At 36.2% G+C, this 19,137-nt stretch overlaps 1 protein-coding gene across 1 annotated transcript in view; it reads left to right on the forward strand.

The window, feature by feature from the left end:
* cdh12b (cadherin 12b) overlaps window positions 1-19,137 on the forward strand; it is a 188,453-nt gene that overhangs the window by 89,731 nt on the left and 79,585 nt on the right. The window contains exon 3 of the mRNA XM_067430268.1: window positions 17,160-17,454. Within this exon, the coding sequence (XP_067286369.1) occupies window positions 17,160-17,454 (295 nt within the window). The remainder of the gene's footprint in view (window positions 1-17,159; window positions 17,455-19,137) is intronic.

Below are 19,137 nucleotides of genomic sequence, written 5' to 3' on the forward strand. Positions count from 1 at the left end.
AATTGTGTCTGTACTGTTTTTGACTCAATCTGGTATGAAACACCACATTTCACAATCCAATCAAGTCCCACTGGATAGGAATCTAGTACTGCCCTACTTTTTTTCCTCATTGAATATTTAATTTTACTCAGAAATGTCACATTAGAGAAGTAAAATGGGTTAGGAACGTTGTTTCATGTTGACATTGAAATGAAAGAGAATAAGCTTTATGCACAATTTACAATGATATCCAAGATCATCCATCCCTTCAATTTAATCTAGCCATTTAAAATTGTTCATAAGTTAAATGGTTAAATTGACCCTTTACAATGTCTATAACACACTCCATAAATACACAGTAGCTGGAGCGAGAACACTGAGCTCCATAATGCAATCACATGCTGCTCTCTCCAGTAATCAGCGTCAAATGACCAGACAGAATTTCTCCAGTGACCTGTACACTAATCAAGGTTACCATGTACATAGACCCAGCAAGACACACTCCAATTATCCATTCACTCTCTTCAGCAAGCATGTCTAAAGCATTAATAAAAGGTTTGAGTGTCATTCCCATGGATCACTTAACTGGGTTTATTTATGGTTAAGCACACCAAGACAAAAAAAAAAAACCTTTCCGCTGCGCGTTCCATTCTGGGATGTGTTTCCGAAAGCATCATTAGCCAACTACGGTCGTAAATTCTGTCATTACTATAAATAGTTCAACAAGTTGGTGATTCTCAAACCCTTAATTCCAACGAATGTTCGCAGACAGCATCGCAAAGTTGTAATATTGGAACTGCAGCTCTCGACCTATGATTAGTAGCATAGTTTCTTGCTTGCATGGCATGTGGACTTAATAAATCCGTATCTTGAGCAAAATAAGCAAGCTGACAATCTATATATTTTATTTAGAATATGTACAAATGTCATTTACTTCTTTTAGTTTGTCAAAAGATTTAAGGCGCCATTTTTGAAGAGTGTACATGTGCGTACATGCTCTAAAATGTAAGAACGAGTCTATGATTGAATCTGGAAATAAAGCACAATTATTGATTAGTCTGAATTAGTCTTCAGATGCCATAATTTATAGCAAGTAATTTGGAATTAATTCGATCTCAAACAGGTTAATTAAAAGAAGTTGTGTTCCCACTTTATATTAGGTGGCCTTAACTACTATGTATCTGCATAAAAAAATAAGTACAATGTCCTCATTTGTGTTCATATTGTATTCAGTGGTGGAGGAAGTACTGAATCTCAAGTAAAAGTACAAATAACCAGAGCCATATTTACTTAAGTAAAAGTAGAAGTACTACAATGACAACCCTACTTAAGTAAAAGTAAAAAAGTACTTGATTTTAAATTTACTTTTAGTATTAAAAGTAAAAGTACTTGTATAATAATTTATTCTCTTAATGTCTATATTCTAATAATTAAAAAGAAGAAAACAGTATGGGCTGTGGCTTTTTAATTAAGTTAGTTTTGGGTTAATGTAGGCTAATTTTGCGTATCATCTGTTGCCCAGTTTACATTATGACTCACAATATCAGGGTGATCTGCAGAGTTAAATATCAATATTCAGAAGAACATTTTCATCAGCTTTAATGTAAATCTTTATATTTATAAGGATTAATCTTAAATATAGAATATGCTTCAGCTTTCCTTTTATATTCTTAAATTTGATCAATAAATTAAATTAAAACAACGCTATATGGTTGTTAAATTAAATAATTTACACTGACAAATTACAACTACATTAAGTAATGTTATGAGATTGTTTTAACTATATTTTTAATACAATAAGAAACGTTGGAAAGAACGTTTAAACATGAAACTAAACTACCAGTAGGTGGCGGCAGGTCTTAATGAGTGAGTCATTGAGTCGGTTCTCTCAAATGACTGATTCGTTCATTTATGAGGCAGTCGTTTACGAACAGGTCATTAAATTTTTGATTCAACCGATTCATTCAAATGCCGAATCATTCACGCTATTGCTCTGAGACGCGTTGTGGTTTTGATGTGGAAATATGATCTGATCTGGGAAATACTTTCGCTGCTGTAATAGAACAAAAGCAGTTTATATTGCATCTAAAATGTAAGTGACTCATTTTAATTAATTGTTTATGGAACTGTCATGAAATCAGTGTCACATTTTCAATCGTGTCCTGATGGTATTCAGGAAAACAGTACTCTCGGTCGTGTCATGTGATGTTTTTTAACTGTATTATAAGTTATAAAATATAAAAACCTTCACATTTTGAATATTTACTGCAGTATGTTACTAAGTTTCTCTGTACGAGCAGCGTTGGTTTGTTTTCATTTCTCCTCGAGAGGCTGCGATTGTCAACAGCGCAACCTCATACATTAGCCTATTATTATCATTATCCATTAATTATCCGAACAAACCTTAATCTCGAGCCCTGAAACTGACCAGAAAATGTAACGAAACGTTGTAGAAATGTAGTGGAGTAGAAAGTAAAATATTTGCTGCAAAATGTAACGAAGTAAAAGTAAAAAGTTTGATTCTACTTAAGTAAAGTACAGATAGGTGAAAAATGTACTTAAGTAAAGTAACGAAGTATTTGTACTTCGTTACATTCCACCACTGATTGTATTGCAAAACACTTTAGCTGATTTTGAGGTGGGAGGGTAAAGTAAGGGACAGGTGTGTCATATAGGTTTAAGGGCCGTCAATCAATTAAAATATTGAATTGCGATTAATCGCACGATTGTCATGAGTTAACTCGATGAATCGTGACTTAATCACACATTTTTACCAGTTGTAAATGTAACTTAAATTAATGTTTCTAGTTTGTAATACTCTAATCAACAGGTATGAGCAAATATGCATGCTTTATGCAAATGTACATGTATAATTAGTGAAACCATACTCAGAACATGAAGACTAGACGTGTATCAAAGGTTATAGATGTTTTTTCTTGTTCATGTCTCTTAAGCCTAAGCTTACAAATTCAGAGTAAGCAATGATTCTCTCATTTTAAGAATATAAATAAAGGGGCAGTATAAAAGTTTTTACACCGGGAGCTTATTTCAAAACAGGGCACAGCTTTATGAAAAACTGGTGCAATAATCGCGCATAAAAATGTGTGCCGGTAAAATTAATTTGCATTACGTGTTATTAACACAGTAATTTTGAAAGCCCTAAAAAACATGTATGTACACAATAAGTGCATTGTAAAAAAAAAAAAAATCAGTACATAGTAGTTAAGGCCACCTAATATAAAGTATGTCCGAAGTTATTACTCCACCACCTGCGTGACATAAACCAACATGGTTGAACGACAAATTTGTGACAATACGATCTCAGCAGGACTATTGATATCTTCAACAATGCATCATATTACCATCATTTTATAAGCAGTGAGTTACATCGTAGGGGAAATGCACTCCTGGATTGCAGAAGATTAGGCATGTGCCGATATCAATTTTTCATACTGCGTTTTATCACGATATACGATATTATCACGATATTGAAATAAGTTGCAAAAAAAAGTGTTGCCATAGCATAACAGCTTTAAGAACTATTTTTGTAATAACAAAAATAACTGAATGTTTAAATACAATAATGCACCAAAAATATATACAGCTCTGGTAAAAAATAAATCAAGAGACCCCTCTTGAGAAATCAATGTTAAGTGGTCTCTTGATTTTTTTCAGAGCTGTAAAAGTAAAATTTTCAAACAGATTAAAGTGCAAAAGAATTAGGCTATAAAGAACAACAGGTAACAAATTACAATAAGAGCTCATTAGTTTATGCATTAACTTAGATTGAGCAACAGCTACATTTGGTACAGAAACTATAATGTTTTTGTTAATGTTAGTTGAGAAATACTGATCATTGTTAGTTTTATCTTAGGTCCATTAAAAAAGTTATTTTGATTATTTATTTTAATGTTATTAAAAGGTAACTAAGAAATTAACATAGAATGATTAATTCTTTAAAAGTATTTTTCATTGTCAGTTTGGTAATAATGAATTAACATGTTAACTAATGAAGTCGTATGTCTCAAAGTTATACTGAACAATAACAAAAAATTAGAACAGTTCTAATTATTAGGGTATGTTGTAGTCCAGATTAAAACATAAAAATGTTTAAATTTGAAAATAAATAGCCTATTAAGTCTTTAAGTATTAAGTATTTGGTGCTGTGATGAACAACATTGAGATTACAAAAACGAATGGCTGTTTTAAAAACTACACGCGTTTTTTTGTTTGTTTGCTGGTTTCCTGGGTAACCGGCTGCATTCTGCAGTTCATCAGCGCCCTCTGCTGTCACTGAGCGGCACTTCAGCAGCGCGTCTCCTTCACCGGTTCAGTCATGTGCAAACACCTTGGGCTTGTTTATATCTGAGCGCATGTCCCTTTGACGCAGAATACAGCGGTGTTGAGCATTTATACGGTTGATGGGCAAAGTATTCTTGAGTGCATTATAAAAAAATTGTAAATTGTTAATAAATTATTATTTACGATATTTTAAAGTGCCCACGATAACAATATTTGTGCATATTCATTATCGTGATAAATCGCATTATCGAAAATCGGCACATGTCTACAGAAGATAGACTCTTACTTGTGTTTAAAAAATATATTTTATCAAACATAATTAAAGTTGTTTATCTAAAGTGATTTTTAATTATTAGTAACTGGACCAAAGAAGGTCAGCTGCAAATACATTGTTTAGTAAAGTGAGATTAAATATATAAAGTATTATTTCCCTTACGCAACAAAAATATATTGCAATATATTTGAAAATATCATGCAATATATTCACATATATGGGATTTAATATTTATATTTTCCAATATATTGCAATATATTGAAAGCGGCAATCATTTGTATATTTTGCAATATATTGCATGAATATATAATATATTTTATAATACCATCAATATATTATTCCATTTATTTAAATATATTTCAAGAAAATATATTGGTAAATATATTTTCCTTTCGTAAGGGTTAACATTTATTTATTGCTGGTTTTCATAATACTCTGATTTTGCGTTTCAGTTTGTATATATTGTGTATACACTATCACTTGTAATAAACAATTGTTTTTACCCAAGTCAATGAATACAATTACATGGATTCAGGAGAGATAATTCCAGAATACTTACTCTGGTACCCAGAATGCAACAGTACGCTTGAGCACTCAAGTAATACTTGACCTTGCTGGGATCAGAAGTGCTTCATCTGCACCAAATGTGTTCCAAGCCAGATTGAGCCTCTTCTGAATTCCTCATATAGGGTTGCCCTTGTAGGCTGACAGCAACTAGTAGCAGATAATAATGGATTTTGCGCTGGAGAGCTTATCTTAAACAGGCCAGTCTTTACCTTTGTGTGTCTCACGACATAGCTTGGTTAAAAGAGAGGTCAGCTTTACTGTGTGCATTTAATGAGACTCAAGCATGATTGGAAATGTGCACCTGATAAGACAGTTTACAGCCCCATAGTGTGATGAACGCTAAAGCCATGGCGATGCAACACTAAACACTCTGCTTGGGCTCGAACGTGGCAGGGAATGCGGCACGGCATACAAACAATGCAAGAACAGTGGATTTGAAGTTATTGTTGTATTTATTTAGCCTAGAAATCTAGACGCACCCTAGCGGCAGCAAATCATATCTCCCACGAGTGTCGTCTAGCAACTCTCAATACACTTCTGAGCTGTAAACGCCAAACTCTGGTCGGGCCAATCACATCGTGTATAGAGTCGGTGGGCGGGGCCATAATAACGATGGCCGGGTTGCGTTTGCGTGCTTCTAGTAAACACAGAAGATGGCGAACGGTGGTCTGTCGAATCAGCTTTGACCACGACTCTGGAAGACTTGGAGTTAAGCTTTTCTCTGAGAATAGAACAAAAAACGGCACGGAAGTCATTCTTAAAAAGGGAAGATGTGTTCGGAGTTTTGCCGACCGGATACGATGAAAGTTTAATCTTCCAACTAGCTCTGCTTCACCGTCGTTGCTCTGGTTGGTAGTAGCGCTATCCTATCGCGTGCAGAGGGAGTTTGAAAGACAACCGTTTATCCCGCCCCTCGGATTGAGCCGTCAATGGTGAGTTTCCAGAACAAACATCTTGATGTGGGTCTGGCTTGTCAGGCTAGTATTGATTACATTGGTTTCAAACTTGGGATAGTGTTTTCTAAAGAGACTCTCGAGAGAAAAAAAATCAGGTCTCCAATTAAAAAAATTCTAGTGACTGATCACATTCTGTTAATTAAATTGCATAAGTTCACAGAAATTCAATTTGGCCAACTGAAAAATGTAGTTTTATAGTTTTAAAAAAAACACCAGTAGCTTTCAAGAAACACGCACCGAATTCAGCACAGACTAAGTATATCTATAAACACTTGTGCAGTGTTTGGTGATCAAAATAATCAAATGAAATAAAAAAAAAAATTATTGTAACAAAAAAAAAACATCTTATTTCAATGAATAAATCCAAAATCTGAAATGAATAAAATAATCTCAAAATCTCATATATATTAAATATTAATCACATCTAAAATGACAGTTTTTGATTATGTGTGTTTTTATGTGTTATGTGTGTGTGTAAATATATACACACATACATACATACACACAGACACTAATGTTGCTTTATTGCTAAAAGTATTGGGACACCCCTCCAAATCACTGAATTCAGGTGTTCCAATCACTTGTGGCCACAGGTGTATAAAATCAAGCACCGAGGCATGCAGACGCTTTTACAAACATTACTGTGATATGTTTCCACCTGTAAAATAAGTTACTTTGTGAAATTTCCTCACTACTAAATATTCAATGGTCAGCTGTTGGTGGTATTATAATAAAGTGGAAGCAATTGGGAACAACAGCAACCTCAAAGTGGTAGGCCACATTAAATCACAGATGCTGAGGTTTGTAGTGCGCAGAATTCGACAACTTTCTACAGAGTCAACAGATTAAAGACCTACTGGCCTTCAGATTAGCTCAAGAACAGTGTGTAGAGAGCTTCATGGAATGGGTTTCCATGGCAGAGCAGCTCATCCAAGCCTTACATCACCAAGTGCAATGCAAAGCATCGGATGCAGTGGTGTAAAGCACCGCAACAGTCTAAACTGATGTAACCCTGTTCTGACTAGGGCTGCAACAAACGATTATTTTGATAATCCGTTAATCTAAAGATTATTAGAACAATTCATCGACTAATCATTGATTATTGCATCGCCGTTGACGACTAATCAGTAAGTTTTTAATGATTATTCAAATGGTAAAATATTAATGGTAACATATGAATGGTACAATAAGAATGGTGAAATATTAATCTGCAAACCATTATTCACGTATACAAATTACAATCTTTTTTACATGACAATTGAGCTGACAGATTCTCATTCACCTTTTAATTAACAGTATGAAACAGTAACTGACATATATGATCCTATCTCGTTTTGTAAGTCGTCATGGAAAGACTTTAATACCTAGTGTTAAAATAAGGACTCCTAAGCTCGGTCAAGCTTTATTCTATCCTAAATAAACCACAATACTGTAATTATTACTTATATTTAATTAATATTATAATTAGTATTACTATTATTAGTAGTATTGCCTTCTCTAATAAAGAGATTTTCCGCTAATTAGTTTTAATTAAGCTTCAGGACAACACACCGGCTCCTCTTGTGTGCTGGGATGGGATCTTTAAGTGCTCCAACATGTACACCGTGCTCCTATTAAAAGCAAGTTGCCCCTTGCATGTATTGCACACGACAACATTCTTGGTTTTTGAAGTTTTATTAAACTTTCCCACACTTTGCTAGATGAGATTCGTTTGCACCCTGTCATAATTTGCACTGTTTTCTTCAACCACAATAGCATTTGTAAGGGCTGCATTACACTCTAGCACCAGAGCGCGGTAACGGTCAAATCACAATATTGCAGGCCATTACATTAGGTCACGTGAGATCAAACGACTACTCTACAAAATGTTGTCGATAATTTTTTATTGTCTACGTTATTGATAATTTCGACTAGGGGTGTCCATGGTTAACCGATTAACCATTAAAAATTGCGTAACCGACTGAAACATTTTGCTCGGTTAAGTGGCGTCAATGACGTGGTTTGAATTTAGTTGTAATATATTTTTGCACCACAAGAGACTGCCAGAGCGCTCCCAGACATTTGTAATATCCACAAGAAGAAGTCATGACCAGCTTTCTAACATGAAGCGGGCAAAGAAAAGTACAAGCGTGGGAGCACTTTAAAATTGAGAGTGACGGGGCAAAATGCAACTATTGCAATGCAGTGCTTACCGCATTTTTCAGGCTATAAGTCGCTCCGGAGTATAAGTCGCATCAGTCAAAATATGCGTCATGAAGAGGATATAAGTCTGAAGAGGATATAAATAACATAAGTCGCACTGGACTATAAGTCGCATTAGGGCAGAAGCAGAGCGGGAGCCGCGCGCGCTGTGCATAACGGAGCAGAAGAAAGAAAGTTTGAAGTGAGAAACTTGTGAGGGACTAGCGAAAAGCAGAGGTTATTTTAACTGTAATGAAGAAAACAAAAAAAGCTAATCGCGGACTGAAAGCAAGATGGCCAGACCTGAAGGAACGAGTCCACAGACGCTTGAACTCTCTGCCGGGAGAGGCTCAGCCGCGCGAATCATTCTCGGCCGCATATTTTACTACATGCCCTAATCATGCAGGCGCCCTCGCGGCCACCTGCATTGCTCGTGAACTGGAGCGCATCTCATCCTAATTTAACGAAACTCAGCGTAGGCCTCACAGACATGAAATATATCTTAAGAAAGCTTGAAATGTCTTTTAACAATTTAAAATGAAAAGAAAGAGGCTACTTTCTGATTGTGTAATCCATGATGTGCATTTCTCTCTATAGGTGCGTTCACTACGGAGATGGCGGTCGTCAAATTAATAAACTAAAAACAATAACCCTGACGCGCACTATGGTTAACCGAGTATTAACCGCTAAGGGCCACGGTTAACGGTTAATGAAAAACTTGAAAACGTGCAGCCCTAATGTCGACTAATCGTTTCAGCTGTAGTTCTGACATGAACTCAATTTATTTATTTCTGGTCAGACTTTTTTTTTCAGGTTTTCTTGTAGTGGACAATCCATGAATCTTCTAAATCGCCTATTCGTCCTTTTGAAACTTAAATTCCACCACCAATACAGTACAGTCCTCAGAATATACAAGAGAAAAATAACCTTTAAACTTAAATGCCTTTTTCCATTGTTGTCATGCCAATTGATAAAATGTGTTTTCTTATTGTTCCAATTACAATTGTTATTCAATTGCATTGAACAACACAGCCTCTTCATATATGTATGCAGCATTGTGCACTATAAAATCCTTCATAAACACTGTGAATCCAGTATTACATGGTGAATCAGATTTAAAGGTTACCTAATCCTAACTCTTGATTACATTTGAAGAATCATTATCCAAAATGGGCATGAAATGCTGTCGAATGCAGGAACCTGAGCAGCACAATAATCCAACACCTCATATACAATCATACCGCAGTAATCTCACCCCTCCCAAAGCTCACGCCATCAAAAACCTGATGCCAAACTAATTCTGCAGATGTGAAGTCATTTGTACGGATAACTCTGCCCCAAATTATGCATGTGAAGCGCTAGCAATGCAGCAGCCCATCCTGTATGCCACAGATGACGAATGCGCTGGCACAGATAGGTTTAGGAAAAGCGGAATAATGATGTCATTTATCTGCACTGCCAATATAATACACGTATTCTAATCCAACTTTTATAATAATGAGATTTCTGCTTGAATTGCACTGAGCACGTAGTTCAAAAAACCGCTAATGTTCCTAGCAGTATCGCTCGCTCCTTGCATTGAGGCCAGATGAATTCAGAGTGAGCCGATATTACTGACTTGAAAGTTGAAATTGCTTTTTAACACTTTTCCTTCAACTTATTCATATAGCTTATTAATATTTTGAACTATGATCCCCATTTCAAGCCTAATTCAGCTATAGCCGAGGAAAAAAGACGTGTTCATCTGTCATGTATAGAAGCATTACAGTTTAGCAATCTTGCATCAGTTAATTAATTGAAAGCTAGCAAGACTTTTAATACATTGCACATGATTAAAATGCTAAATATCACAACAACCAGGCGAACTGTTCCATGTTCTTATAAACATCAGTATAACAATTTAGGTGTTGTAGAAGCAGCGCAGAATATTATTACGTACAATTATGTTTAGAAGTTTGGGGTCGGTAGAAAATAATAGGCTTAAATAATCCGAAATCGCACCCTAGACCCTCATTGGCTACATTACTTCACTATAGTTCATTTGAAGGAGTGAATGAAAACAAGTGAATGAGTTTTAATGCTTCAATATTTCAATATTTTAATGCGTATGCTAACTAATGCACGTATGATAATATTCTGAAAACAAAACTGAAAGGGAAAAAAAACCTTAAAAAAACGTTTGTCTTCTTTTCACAGCACATCCAGAAGTTTTGAAACATTACTGTCAGATTGTATTTGTCCTTTGAGCCTGATGGACTTTGACTGTCTGTTTATACGCAGCTTTTCCACTTTTCTTTTGTTCTAGTTGTTATGCGAGTGTGTTGCTGCAGTTTTGATGTGGAAGTACAATGTAGTATTCCTTAATTGCTTGTGATTAGATCAGCTGTTTATCCACCTGAGACTGTCTCCATCTGTTGGGGCTGGTGTGTTTGTTTCATAAAACACACACATGCGCGCGCGTACACACACATAGAAGCACACAAAAGCACCTTAATATTCCAACAAAAAACATGACAAAAGAAGATAAAAAATTGCCTTCTCTCTGTAACACAATCAAACAATGAACTGTATGACAAACTACAGGAGTGTGCGACTGTTGTCACAGTTTGCACCCCAGAGCACCCTGTTATTTTTATCAACACTACAGACTTGACACATCCTAAACTCAACACACCCATTTATGAATATTCCTAAGCCAGTACAGCCTTACGTGACTGATGATATTTATAGTACCATAATTACAAATTATTTTAAAATATTAAATCGTTTTTAAAATAAATCATTTACGCTCACCAATGCTGCATTATTTAAAGGGGGGGGGGGGGGGGGGAAACACTCAGTTTCAGTCAATCTCACGTCAATCTTGAGTACCTATAGAGAAGTACTGTATTGCATCCTTCATATCTCCGAAAAGTCTTTAGTTTTATTATATTCATAAAAGAAATATAGGCTGTACAGAGTCTTTCTGGAAAAAAACGAGCGCCTGGAGGAGTATTGATTGGGCGGAGCTAAAGAATGACAAGCGCGCAGGTACTGCATGAGAGCTTCTGAAAGCTGACATCATCAAGTGTGGAGATTAAAAAACGTTACCCTAAATAAACCATAGCTATCAGATTCAGCTAATACAGATAATGATCTAGAATCAGATCCGGAGGCTGAAATAAATTGAACAGGAGAAGCAACAACAGCAGGACGTCCGTCTCTGTGGTATGTACTGTATTTAGTGGCCTGTCAACATTTGTGTGTGTTTACTCGCAGTTTATGAGGACATGATTTGGTTTATGGACTATTGTATGTGACTAAACCTTAGCAGTAGCAAGCAAAACGGTTTTGCACATCAGACTAGTGTAACGTTATACATAGAACAACAATGGAGTAGCCGTTAGCACATTCGAATGAAGAAGCACGCTTTGTGAGAACGCTAGGTTTATGTTTGAGTGGTTTTACAATAAACAAACTGACACCTATAATGGTCAGCTAAACAAATGTATTTAAACACACACCATAGATCGCATGCTCCATTGATAAATTAACTAACGTTATACACGATCGTGTTGTTTACTGATGTTTACTTAGGCGACGATAGCCAACAACATAGACATTTGAAGCAGTTTTACTCACCGCCTGCTTCCAAAGGAGGACCGTGAACCTTTATCGTCACCGCTCCGTCAAAAACACACTTTTTTGGTAGCTGTTGATTTCCTGAAGTCCTGTGACAGCAGTGACTGTGGTGATCCACTTTTGCGAAGCGACTGTAGCTTGATGTTGTGCCGCTTCCCGTCATTTCTGCGTTCAAATCGGCTCAAATGCAGCGCTGTCTTCCCGGAATGCTGTGCTGAAGCGTTGTGCGGCGGGACAGAAGTCTTGCACGGACGACTGGATCTGCACCTGAGAGCATTTACTCTTGCCGTGCATTTCCTCTCTCGCTCTAGTCACGCTGTCCTTCAAATCCTTCCGGGAGAAGAGCCCGTACGGCCCATACAAGGACCTTCCACTCTATCGACATCAAGCCGACCTAAACTCTACGAAACTTGTGAGAAACCGGAAAGAGTATTTTTAACACAGAAATACTCCATCAAACGTCCAACTTAGTTTTTGAAACTTTGTCTATGTTTAGGATGGGAATCCAAGTCTTTAACGGTGTAAAAAGCTCAGTATGCATGAAACAGCATTTCACCCCCCCCCCCCCCCCCCCCAATCAAAAAACATACAGAAAAATAATAATACTGTAACTGCATTCCATTTTAATATATTTTAAAATGTAACTTATACCTGTGATAATTGGTTGCAACATCATTACTCCAGACTTCAGTCACTCAGAAATATCTTTTTTAGTTGTTTTAATATTTTTTATTATTGTTTATGTTTATTTATTTATTAATGTTTTTCTTATTCTTATTAATGGTGAAAACAGTTGTGCTGCATAATATTTTTCCAGGAATCTGTCAGTCTTTCAAATGTTTGGTGTAAGAAATATTAAAAAATATATATATTTAGCATTAGTGCATCAAATATTAAACTGATGAAAAAGGTGACAGTAAAGACATTTATAATACTACAAAATATTTATATTTCAAATAAATGCTGTTTTAAGCTTTGCCATCACTGGAAATTCCAGGATTTTAAAATCTCTTAAATTTAACATTTTTAATACATTACAATATTACTGTTTGTTTTTTATTTTATTTTATTTTATTTTTGATCAAATAAATACAGCCTTGGTGAGCAAAAGAAACTTAATTCAAAAACAAATTACACACAATTCCACAAGATGTATGATGGTCGCACATAATAGGTCTATAACCAGACACACACACACACACACACACACACACACACACACACACACAATCATATATTTATCCTCTCGCACAGATGTCTGCTTTTTCACATCCATAAACACACACACACGCGTGGGTTTGGAGTAAATGACTCTAGTGCTCGTTTCCTCAGACTCCTTTCAGTCGTAACACGCCGGGGAATGTATTTATTTAACTGAATTGGCTGAGTGTTTAGGCCCCGGTCTGACTGTATTAGCATTCTGTGAGTGTGCAGGAACTCAAGGGGTTTCAGTATCCCGGTGTGTAAGAAATATCCAGTCATCGAGCTGACACTTCCTTTGCAAACCAAACATGCATTTAATTACTGGTCAGACACCCTGTAGTGAACCGTATGATCATGCACACACTTGGACACACATAATGTGGGGAGTTGAGCTTATCAAGCACACATATCATTACAAAAAGCACACTAACAGATCAATGAGATATGGTCAGGGCTTTGAAAACACTATAAATATCATGCAAACACAGCTTCTCTTTATCCTCTCTGCAGAATTACAGCTTTAATAATTACTAGTTTTGTAACCACTAAAAATGCTGCCTAAAAAGGAATTTTGACAGGTTGATTCTTTGCTTATATGAGGGTCCCCGAATGATAATAGACTCTTTATTTATTCCTCCAGTATATTAGAACCCTATTGAATCTGCAGGCGTTAGAACAGTCGTCTAATTGTCCCTATTGTGGGAGAAGGCAAATATTCAACTGTTGCTCTCTCAGCACCTGCTAACTTTGACAGTAACACATAAAATCCACTGCTTATTCTTACTAAAGGTATCCAGAAAACAGCATAACTGAGGTCTAAGCCTTTCTGTATAACAGCAGAATTTCCAAAGAAAATGTTAAGCAGACGTGTGAGTGAAAGCATTTGCAGTTGCACTATAACATTCCTTTTGTTGAAATAAAACTTATTAATACTTAAGCAAGCTTCAAAAAATAGCTTTATCTTTTCTGGGAAAATCACAATCAAAATACATAAATAACAAATACAGTGCTGGGGCAAAAAAGTATTTTGTCAGCCACCAATTATGCAAGTTCTCCCACTTAAAAAAGATGAGAGAGGCCTGTAATTTTCATCATAGGTACACTTCAACTATGAGAGACATAATGAGAAAAAAAATAGGTTAGCAGCTTGCTGTGAAAAAAATCAACTGTGGGAGAAATTATTAGAAAATGGAAGAAATACAAGACCACTGATAACATCCCTCGATCTGGGGCTCCACGCAAGATCTCACCCCATCGGGTCAAAATTATCACAAGAACGGTGAGCAAAAATCACAGAACCACACGGGGGGACCTAGTGAATGACCTGCAAAAAGGCTGGGACAAAAGTAACAAAGGCTAGCACTATACACCGACAGGGACTCAAATCCTGCAGTGCCAGACGTGTACCCCTGCTTAAGCCAGTACCTGTCCGAGCCCGTCTGAAGTTTGCTAGAGAGCATTTGGATGATCCAGAAGAGGTCCGAGCCCATCTGAAGTTTCCTAGAGAGCATTTGGATGATCCAGAAGAGGATTGGGAGAATGTGGGTGAATGTGTGTTTGGAGGTGGAAGAGGAGATCTGCATGGAGGAATGGGCCAAACTACCAGCAACAGTGTGTAAAAACCTTGTGGCGACTTACAGAAAACATTTGACCTCTGTCATTGCCAACAAAGGGTATATAACAAAGTATTTCTCGTTCTGTCTCGCATAGTTAAAGTGTACCTATGATTAAAGTGTAGCTATGATGAAAATTACACGTCTCTCTCATCTTTTTAAGTGGGACAGCTTGCAATTGGTGGCTGACTAAATACTTTTTTGCCCCACTGTATCATAAGAATTTATAGAGTGAAATATTATATAGAGAAATGTTAAGACAAACAAAGCTCATACACCGACAAACACATGATTTATTATAATCTTGTGTGCTGCACGTTTCTGAGAGGGTTATGTTTAGGGGTAGGGGAATCTCCTACGCAATCCCCTAACAATAGTGAAACAAACGTGTGTGTGTGTGTGTGTGTGTGTGTGTGTGTGTGTGTGTGTGTGTGTGTGTGTGTGTGTGTGTGTGTGTGTGTGTGTGAATACACATCTAACAGGTAGCAGGCATCTTAGTATGCACTGAACCTCTACTTTCTATTTCTCCCCTGCTGCTTTTTCTGATTTGGCAAGAATTTGCATGTAAATACATATTTCTCATCTTTATCACTTTTTTGTGATTGTGAGTTTATGTTGAATGACTTCAACTTGTTGTGTGTGTGAAAAAATAAGAGCAAATGTTTCTCCTGGGAGCGTAATGACAGTCTGGGAAGACCAGTTAGTCTGATTCGTGTTTTATTTTTAGAGAGAGAGAGAGAGTTCTCAATTCTGCATTAATATTCCTGAGGTTTCTTCCAAGATGTTTTGGACCCAATCTGCACATGAATCTTTTTTGTGTAATTGATTGCTATTGTTATGCTAATTCTATTTTTAATTAGTATCACCTAACTTTCCCACTTCTCATTATTACTGGAGTGATTGTTGAATTTTAGCTCTTTTGAAAATCTTCTTTTTTCTTTTTCTTCCTCTATTATCTTTCTTTCCATTCATTTCTGAATGTGCAGACATGCGACAATGAAGCGGTCTGATAATTAAGCTCTCTTTCTGATTTACAGTGCACTCTAGATATTATGCAGATTGGGAAAAACAAAAGCTTTTTAAAGTTTCGACAACTTCGGTGCAATGCTCCCACAGACTTGCATATGATTAATGACACTGTACAGCATTGATATAATTATTGAACAATGTTACTGCTTTGACTGCATTCAAATGCAGTTCACTTTAGATACGACCAGAGTTCAGCACTGTTCAGGGTTGAATTGAGAATTAATTAATTCAAATGTAAGATAGCAAATAAGGTGCAGAATTCTTAAGTATAATTAAAAACAGAACTAAATTAAAAAAAAGAATTTAAAAAATCTCTCTCTCTCTCTCTCTCTCTCTCTCTCTCTCTCTCTCTCTCTCTCTCTCTCTCTCTCTCTCATTAATATATATATATATATATATATATATATATATATATATATATATATATATATATATATATATATATATATATATATATATATATATATATATATATATATATATCATTGATGCACGTGGGGAGCAAAGGCTGGCCCATGTTATCAAACAGACGAGCTACTGTGGCTCAAATTGCCCAAATTGTAATTATGTTTCTCAAGAAGTTAATGCTGTGAAGAAAATTCAAATAATTTTCTAATAAATAATCAAATAATTCCTCAACAATAAAACTCATTAATTAAAATGGAGCCCATTCATAAAATTCAAATTTAGCCCAAATACTGTCGTCATAGATTGCAACTGAAAAATATCCTCATAAAATTAGACTTTTTTTCTTCATCATTCAACTTTAGAGACACATTTATCTCGAAGATTGGTACAGCAACCCAGGAAATATGAATAGTCTGCTCTAACATAAAGCCTGAGGGCAAGAAATCAGCAAAAAAAATAAAAAGAGGATTTAAGCACAGCAAAAATCTGACAGAGAGACGCAACATACTATGCAGATAGAATTGGGTCAGGTTCATCTACCTGCAGGCCAACGGCAAATCACATCCTCAGGGTTCAAATTAAATGAAATATTTTACGCTTGCTGAAATGTGAAGTCAATGACGAAACAAAAGTTTTCTGTCAGGAATAATTACATTATAAACTTGCAGACCCTTATGTAAAGTTTATATATTTCAAAACTTTTCTTGTATGTGTAATCTATCTTTTAGACTTAATCTTCAGTTCCAGAAAACATTTTGTTCGTTAAGCATGATTCTTCAGTTCACTTCAGTGATTTCTTTCACTAACTGGATAACATATACTATAACTAAATGTACTATATTGAAAAAAATAAGGCAATGTTTTTTCCCTTAGCTTCTTAATTAACCAATTTATGCAACCCAATCAACAGTCAAATATACCATAAGGTCATTAAAACAGTGTATTCCAGAGAGCCATATTGTACTGTATATTGTATATCTTTGCCATAGTTTGACACATTTTTGTCACTCTTTCTGTCTCCCTTAGTTACACACTGACTTGGATAAAGGGGAAAGCGCAGTGAAATACACACTCTCAGGCGAGGGGGCTGGAACCATCTTCACCATCGACCAGACCACCGGGGATATACATGCTTTGCGCAGTCTGGATCGGGAGGAGAAGCCTTACTACACACTACGAGCGCAAGCGGTGGACCTCGACACCAATCGTCCACTGGAACCAGAGTCAGAGTTTGTCATCAAGGTGCAGGACATCAACGACAATGAGCCAAAGTTCCTGGAAGGCCCCTACACGGCTAGTGTACCCGAGATGTCACCTGTGGGTAAGAAGATTAAGATGGTTGCTTCTGCTGTAGCATTTATGTTTATGGTTCAATTCACTCAGGCGGATCTCACGAAAATGCGTATACATAGTATGAGTGTGCAATGTTGTGGAATGTATACACCAAAACTCATTTTGCATATGCAACGCTGTTTTTCGCGTAAATATGATACGCACTTTATGGCGTATTATACGTACAAACCCCCCACCCCACCACCCTAATCCTACCCAAGAGCGGGTCATATACATGCCATAAAGAGCGTATCATATCCACGCAAAAAACAGCATAGCATATGCATGGCAAAATGTGTTTTGTAGTATACATTCCACGACGTTGCACAATCGTACTATTTATTCGCATTTACATGTGATCGGGTTGATTCACTACATGCGTTAGAAAAGCATCAACTAACAATGAACAATAGTTTTACAGCATTTATTGTTCTACGATTATTATTCGATTTACAATTTAAAAATATTAAATTAATGAATACAACCCTACTAACCCTAAAGTCAAGTCAAGTCAACTTTATTTATATAGCGCTTTTACAATGACGATTGTTTCAAAGCAGCTTCACAGTGTTGAACAGGACAATATTGCAACAAAATATGATTCGGCTGTACAGCCGCTCTGGAGAAAACGGTGATGTTATCAGCTTATTTTAATTTATCATATAGCGAAAATGCTGGCAGATCAGTATTATAGGTAATACAATTAATTAAAACCTAATAAATTTATTTAATTTGGATATTTAGTTAAATAACTTGCATCAAAATTTGAGTGTCCCCAACTGAGCAAGCCAAGCCAAAGGTGACAGTGGCAAGGAACCAAAACTCTATCAGGGCATGATGGAGAAAAATAAACCTTGGGAGAAACCAGACTCAGTCGGGGTGCAAGTTCTCCTCTGGCCTATTAACACACAGTGTATGATTTATTATTTTGGCAAACTTAAAGGTCAGAAATCATATTAGATCAGAATATTCAAAATTGCTGTGTATCACGCAAGAGACTAAGAGGTTTATTGAGGATGATGCATCGATTACACAAGAATATGAATATTTGAAAGATCGGAGTCATCACGCCGGAGTTTATTGAGGATGACGTGCCGGTGAAGCAAATTTAGAGGAGACACCAACTGACACGGGCTCAGCAGACACTGAAATGAAGCATTAAGGTTACAATAATTATAGTCACAGTGTTAGAAAATTGGCATATTGAAGCTTACACCATGTCCGAACCAGCGATGCAATAAGATTTCAGCGACAAGCAAATTGTTTGTCTACTAACTACTATTTATCCATTGCCATTTTCAGTATGGCTAAAAGACAGGCAGAATGATATTTAAATTCATATTAAATTATCTTAACATTAGGTAAAGCTCATAATCAGTGCCTCACATTATCATAGTCATAATTTGTATGCTGTTGTTCCATTCGCAGAAATATAAACCGTTCCTAAAATATGGTTAGGACAAAAACTCTGATTAACAAGATACCTTTTATTGTGTGTTGTGACTAAAATTAAAGTAGTTTAGTTTAAGTTATTTAGGATAATGGAACAATGTAAACAAGTGTTGAAGCAGGGATGGATGAATGGATGGATGGATAGAGGGAGGGAGGGAGGGAGGGAGGGAGGGATGGAATGAAGCCTAAAGACTGCACTGATGATTGCCACAGTGTTACA

Source organism: Pseudorasbora parva, chromosome 21, assembly GCF_024679245.1.
Source record: "Pseudorasbora parva isolate DD20220531a chromosome 21, ASM2467924v1, whole genome shotgun sequence".
Classification (NCBI taxonomy): Eukaryota; Metazoa; Chordata; class Actinopteri; order Cypriniformes; family Gobionidae; genus Pseudorasbora; species Pseudorasbora parva.